The following is a 7,318-nucleotide window of genomic DNA, read 5'->3' as shown; positions in this document are numbered from 1 at the left end:
TACGTTTAAGCCTTTTGCAAAGTCACAACGAACGCGCTTCCAAGTGAAACATTCATGATAAAAAGTAATTGGAAAGCTTTTGATATTAGACACCATCGATGGATCAATCAGCACCGATGTCAGAAACGTGCGCATACGCAAAAATGATCAATTTCTCAACAAATGACGATGAAAATAAAAACAATCAAAATGACAATGACCAGATATGTTTTCATTATACATATTTTACTTTAATGGGTTTCTTCATCATTTCATTTGAATATTTTCGTTAATAATGGGTTTTCGAATGTAAAGCAAGACAATTCTTCTATGATCTATACCAAGGAAGTACCATCGATTTCTTGATCTTGATACTTCACACAAAATAATCGGTTTGTCGATACATTTATATAGACACGGTTTATGTGAAATTCATTTAAATTTCACATGAACTGACATTTATGTCAAATATCTGAAATCTGACAAACCATTTTGTGTGTTGAATTTTTGTTTTTTTCTTCGTTGTTGACGATCGTGACAAAAAAAATACATATAAAAATAAATCACGTTAGTCGGTGTCTGTGTGTATATTGTAAGCACACATATATGTAGAGTCTATATGCTTCTATACCACGATGAATTGCTTAAATACTCTCACTCTCAAAACGTCCCTCCCCTCTCTACACACGCATAATTCTCCAGATAACTATAGAGGAGCGTTTTAATCAAAAATGAATTTCACAACTGCTAGTCGCAGCACCACGATCATAGTGATCGGTTGTTCCGTTCTTGTGTTGAAAAATGTGCTCTTTTCGCCGGAATAATTTTTTTAATAGATTAACGAAATAGTTTTGGAACCGCAATAACACAATCCACATACACAATAGATTTTGAGTGTATTCATATCTAGATGTTATGTATGGTGTCATACTGTGATTATTACGTTTCTTCATTCTCCACTCATTCGATTCAACAAGACCGTAGATCTATACGAAGTGCAGGCATAGACATTGGACACAGTTCAAACTGATAGATAAAAAGAGACAGATGTAGCAACGGAGTGTGGATAAAAGACATAGTTTCGATAATAATTTTTCTGGAAATAATGAAACGTTTTCGGTTTTTGATACATTAAGAGAACGTTGCCAAAGTATGATAAGCATTACATATCGAATGATGATTTAATTGAAATGTGTGTTTGAAAAGACTTGTAAAATATGTTGTGATTTAACTTGAAATTACTACCGTTTGTTATGCTGCTAATAAAATAGTGCTTTATCAACCTAAATTATAACGATAAAACAGTAGTTTAGAATTAAAAAAAGGGTGTGAACAGCCAAATAATCCTCGTAAAATAATCGGCACAGCTTTGTTGTTGCAAAGAAGTGTTTCTCCAATACTTGATATGAATGGTGAAATATAACCGCAGTGAAAAATAAATGTTTTTTTCTGAAAATCGAGATATAAAAAATGAACAATTGTGAATGAGCAACCGTTCGATTGAAGAAATTTAAAGAGCATTTTTAACTAATGACAAAATATCGCACAGAAAGAGGAGATAGAGAGAGAGAGAGAGTGCAATCAACACAGCTTAGTTATGTTCAGTGCGCACGTTGAACGGAAATGAGTAATATGATTTGAATTTGAAACTTGTTTTCACGTTTGAGTCATCGTCATCGTCATCGTCATCACGAGAACAGAATTGTACTGCGTTCGCTTACCACATACGTCGTGTGCAGATAATCAATTTGGAGAATATTGAAAGAAACTGTTTTGTGAGTGAAAAAAGAGAGCGAACATTTCCAGACATTAAAAATACACATTGTTTTTGCTCTTGGTCATCGAAAAGTTCGACAGAAAAATGTCTTCATCCGATAGCGATTCCAACGGTCGTTTGGATAATGAGGATCAAGATTTATTATTCTACTATGTTGAGAAAAAGAGAATTAAAGATATGAAAAAGGTGTTGTCCAGAAAAACCTCGGAATTTAATGTTAATTTTCAAGATAAAGACGGTAATACTGCTTTACATATTGCTGTTGAATGTGGCCATAAAAAAGCCGTTGATATATTGCTCAAGTATGGAGCGGATGCAACTATACCAAATAAAAAACTAAGGACTCCTTTGGATTTGGTTATTGACAAACTGAAAGAGGAACCGAATGACCATAATTTGAAACAAATCAAGGAATCATTGGAGAGCATTCGACCGGGCCCATCTCTTGGCAAAAATGATCAACAAATTCGAAGGAATCCATTGAAAACTGTAGAAAATCTGAATTCAAGATCCAACGCAAGCCTTTTGAATGAGCCACAAATCACTGACGATACCTTTCATTCAACCGAAAATAATATGCATGGATTTATATTCCAGGTCAGACTAATCATGCTTTATGCACTGCGCGCGCCAGAAATGGGCTTAGTATTTCAGCTCGCAAGCGAAATGGATGCGGCAGAAAAGTTTGATGATGTCGTGTTTAACCGAAACAAAAACTGTTGGAGTTTTGTTCAAGCAAAACACAAACTCGACGATAATGCTACCATCAAAAGCGTTGAATTAGAAGGAATTAAAGGGCCACTCAGTATTGCGAAATATTTTTTATCTTTTGTTCTAATCAATCGGAATTTTACAATACTAAACAATTACAAAAAGGAGAACTTAAAAGACTTTGTTATGGTTACGAATGCAAACTTTGATTTTAACGCAACTTCTGACGTAAAAAACGAGCAAACGCTGAAATGGGATAAACTTCTTGTGAAGGACAGTTTGAATCACGATGACATTTTGTATCTGGAAGCTTTTGACGTGAAAAGTTTCCAATTGCGTGCTAACGATGATGAACTCAAGTCATTCAAGTCATTCATTAAAGGGAGTTTATTGGTCATCGCTTTGACATCGAAACAAATTCCGAAATTTCCCGCAGCTCGATGTGAGCTAAAACAGCGTGCTGAAAAAATAAAAGAAAAAGCTGGAGCAATTAGCAAATCGCTTGAGAAGAAATTGAACGAGGTATTGATGGTAAAAAAGAAGAAATCCGACGAAGATCAAACCGATTCGGCATCTTTAAAAATGGATAAACAAAAACTGAAAGATATAGTGACAAAATGTAATGAACATAGGGAAACAATTCGAAATGGCACGGATATAAAAAATGTAGAAGCAATAATAAAAGAAGATCTCGAAGAGTTCATTGACCTAACAAAAATGTTTAGTGTTGAAGCTTTAGACAAGGAACTCAGCGAGGCCATTTCTGAACTATCAATCATCGAAGTGGCTCTGGATGATGCTACGTTTGACACCAAAAGTGGGTACCTTGCCGAATTTATGCAGAAGTTTCGATTTGTCACCAACTTTCCGAACGAAGAGAAGTTAAGGGAATTAAATGGGGATTTACTCAAAGGTGACCATTACAAATTATTGAATGTTGATTTAGCACATTCTGCGTTTGTGGAAAGAATTCTGGAGCTTATGAATTCTAAGAAGGGAAAGAATGTTTATTACAAACCTCATTTTGAAGATGAACTATTGAGTGCATTCAATGGTTTACTCGCCTCTGGCTTGAGTATGGCCTACTGTGAGGATTTGGATGAACATAAAATTCATTTCAATGAAAAATCGTCAAGTTTTTCAGAACTTTCAACAAATTTAAACGAATTTTTAAATGAAGAACAACAAGAACGGCAAGTTATTTACCTTCGCACTCGGTCCACACTATTGAGCGCCATTAAGGTGCGTCAAATACTGAAGAGGCATGGGATTTATAAGAATAAAGACGGTTTCATTTTAATTCCATTCAAAAAACTATCACAAGATGGAATAAAGCAGTCTGTTTTTGACGCATTTAGAAATCCTAAAAGTCATGACCTTTTGGTAATCTATTTTGAGGACGAAAAACCGCTGATTTCAATTAATGAACAAGTCAAAAATATACTCGATGGGCCTCTGAACAAAGAACGAACAAAGAAGAAAATGATCATTTTGTTTGGAAAGGATTCAAACAATTCTGGTTTGGAATTTCAAGAAAAAAACGACACCACTTCATTCAACGATTTAGATGAAGAGTCCCAAAATGTGGTACTCGGAACGAAAGTCAATTTCGAAGGAACAACCATGAGCTTAAACCGACTCATCGAAAGAAATTATGATGCGGATTTCTTTGACGAGGAAATGGTCACGAGACTTTTGAATGGGGATAAATTGAAGATAGGCAACGAAAATGCCTTCTCTTCCAATGGCTACGTGGAAGATTATTACATCGAGAGAACATTTCATCGTCAGATAATCAAAAATGACATTCTCAAAAATGAAGATCAATTATTTTTCATTACTTCGAAAGAAGGTTTGGCCATTCGGGAAGAAGACTTATTCAAAATTGGAGCTCCAAAAGAGAGTATCGTCCAATGGACTGACGAATATGTACAAAATACGAAATGGGACAAAGGGATTATTCTTCCTCCGCCAGGTGAAAGTGATGAAGAGCTGTATGAAATATTTCGGAGATCTGCGAAAAATTTTCACTGGTTGGAATTGCATCGAGGCATGAGCCTATTCTGGAAATTATCTACCGGCGATATTTCACTCATCACCGAGAGTATTGATAAGGATGTGGCTCCATCGGACTCTGAATCAGATTCAGACTCTGAATCAGATTTGGACTCGGAATCTGAATCAGATTCGGACTCGGAATTTGAATTAGAAGATCGTTTCCACGACGTGTTCGAGAAGAATGAACATGAAGATCCATCTGAATCCAAAGAGGTGTTTCCAGATGAACATCATTTCTGTAACGTGAAACAATTCGGAAGCAAAGTCGTTATACTAGCAAATGAAGCCGGAATGGGTAAATCTACGGTCTTGACCAGTATGGCTAAAAAGATGAGAAAATTAAACGATGACGAGACGAATGAAAATGAAGTCAAATTGATTGTGCGAATCAATGTGAATGATTATGCCAAGGATTTGTGTAACTACGAATTTAAGGAAAATGATGTTGAAAGAGCTATAGATTTTGTTGCGAAAATGGCAATCCCCGGAGATGCAACGAAGAATATCGATATCAAAATACAACGAACGCTTTTCGCATCAAGTCTTGAAAGAAAGAAATTTGGATTGAATTTAAAGAAACTCAAAATTGTTCTAATGTTCGATGGGTTCGATGAAATCTGTCCGGACTACGAATCCAACACCACAAAGCTGATCAAGGCTCTGAAGGATAGCGAAGTTGCACAAATTTGGGTCACGACTCGAGCTCATGAGCAAGATCATTTGCAGAAAGAGCTCGGATCGCTTGCTTACACGTTGAATCCATTAACCAAAAAAGATCAGAAGAAATTTTTGGACAAATATTGGAAATGGAAGTTGACAGTGGCAGAAGAAAAGCCATCGAACTATCAAGAAATTTTGCATTATCTGAACATCAGGTCGAAACCTGATCAGATCTTAAAAGACATAAATGAATTTGATTTCTCCACACAATCCGACAATATCCTCCATAAATGGAATCGTGCTATTTTTGATAAAAATAGAAAATTTACAACGGTTCCGCTACTCTTACAAATGTTGGCCGTTGTTGCATTGGAAACGAAATTCCGTTTGCCCGAAAAAACTGATATCTTCAATTTATACCATCAGTTTATCGAAATCAAACTTGATATTCATTCCAAAGAAAAAGTTAAAAAGGATTTAAAAGTTGTACAAGCAAACTGCGAGAGTGTAATGGCCAGAGGTTGTTTTCATGACATTTGTATGGAATTATCCGTTAAACTCTTCTTTCCAAATGATAAATCACAGCTGAGCTTGGGAAACTTGGAACAACTGGCAAACGAAACACCAGATTCAATCAGCAGGAGAAATTATATAACCGGAACTGGACTATTAATTTTAAAAGGAAAAGATTTGGATTTCATTCACCGAAGCTTCTTTGAATATTATTTCAGTCGGTATTTGATCAATAATAGGAGCAACGAAGAAGTACAGAAGCTGTTGTGCAGTAAAATCTTTAGAGACTATAGCTATGGGCTCATTTGCCAGTTTTTCAATGATCAAATTGAAAAACTCCCCGAAAGCAAAAAACAAATCAAATTGACGGATGCTGCAATGGAGTCAATTTTAAAGTTCACAAACAAGGGTAGCCGCCCATTTTTTGTGCACATTGTCAAAAATGGTTATCAGGGCATTTATAAGCTGTTCTTCGAAAGTATTTGCCAGGACAGTGAGGACAAGAACATTTTAAAGAAATTGTTACTACAAACCGATGGCTATGGTCGAAATGTATTACATTGTGCATTTATCAAAGGAGACACGTCGATCATCAATATAATATTAGATAGTATTCGACAGTATCCTGACATCCGACAGAAGTTGTTATTACGAAGTGATAGACGTGGAGAGAACCCTTTGTATAAACTATCGACATATAAAACGAGTGCTGAATCTCATGATATCATTAAAGCATTAACAACAGGTATCGAAGATGACGAATTTTTCGAAGATCTGGCGACATTTACTGCATTTTCGCGTGATGTTGATGTTGTTCGTGACAATATAAAGAATATGTTGGAATTAATTGGCGAATCAGTGCCGGAATTGCATGAAAAATTGAATGAAATTCAGATGATTTTTGATGAAATCAAACAAAAAAGAGCGGAACTGGTCAATGCAATTCGTAACCATCATGAAAACCAAAATAGCAGTACATTGGACATGTTAGATGCACTTCGAACCGGGAACTTCGAAATAAAACCGATTTTGTTGTCAATTGATGACCACGGCAGTATTTTACACGAAGCTATCGAACATGGAAAAACTGATATTGTTAAAAAAATATTGGAAAATCTCAACAATTACTCAGAACACTTTGCTTTGGAATTTTTGTTAAAACGGTCACATAAATGGAATGGTGCAACAGCTCTTAATTTGGCTAGTTCTATGGGTATTTTTTTTGAATATTTCTGTGTAGAACGACTGTGACTCAATCTATTCCATGAATCGATTATTTTCCAGGTAATAAGGATATCGTTCATCTTCTCATCGAGAAAGGTGCCAATGTTAATGAAAAAGACAACAATGGAAGAACACCTCTTCACAAGGCTGCTGCGAGCGGTAATGCTGAATGATTATGTGTAGAAAGAATGTGATTCAATCTATTCCATGAATCGATTATTTTCCAGGTCGAAAGGAGATCGTTCATCTTCTCATCGAGAAAGGTGCCAATGTTAATGAAAAAGAGAACGATGGAACGACACCTCTTCACAGGGCTGCTGAGTACGGTAATGCTGAATGATTATGTGTAGAAAGGATGTGATTCAATCTATTCCATGAATCGATTATTTTCCAGGT

General features: G+C 35.7%; 1 protein-coding gene across 1 annotated transcript in view; it reads left to right on the top strand.

The window, feature by feature from the left end:
* The first annotated feature begins 471 nt into the window (after nt 1-471).
* LOC129573311 (uncharacterized) overlaps nt 472-7,318 on the top strand; it is a 7,821-nt gene continuing 974 nt past the window's right edge. The window contains exons 1-3 of the mRNA XM_055453699.1: nt 472-6,911; nt 6,983-7,081; nt 7,150-7,248. Coding sequence (XP_055309674.1) covers nt 1,841-6,911; nt 6,983-7,081; nt 7,150-7,248 — 5,269 coding nt within the window. The 5' untranslated portion in view covers nt 472-1,840. The remainder of the gene's footprint in view (nt 6,912-6,982; nt 7,082-7,149; nt 7,249-7,318) is intronic.

This window comes from Sitodiplosis mosellana, unplaced genomic scaffold (assembly GCF_009176505.1).
Source record: "Sitodiplosis mosellana isolate CC-2019 unplaced genomic scaffold, AAFC_SMos_1.0 Smas_scaffold_6062, whole genome shotgun sequence".
In the NCBI taxonomy this organism is placed as follows: domain Eukaryota; kingdom Metazoa; phylum Arthropoda; class Insecta; order Diptera; family Cecidomyiidae; genus Sitodiplosis; species Sitodiplosis mosellana.
The sequence above is the reverse complement of the archived record's forward strand: the minus strand, read 5'-3'. Positions and strand labels throughout refer to the sequence as shown.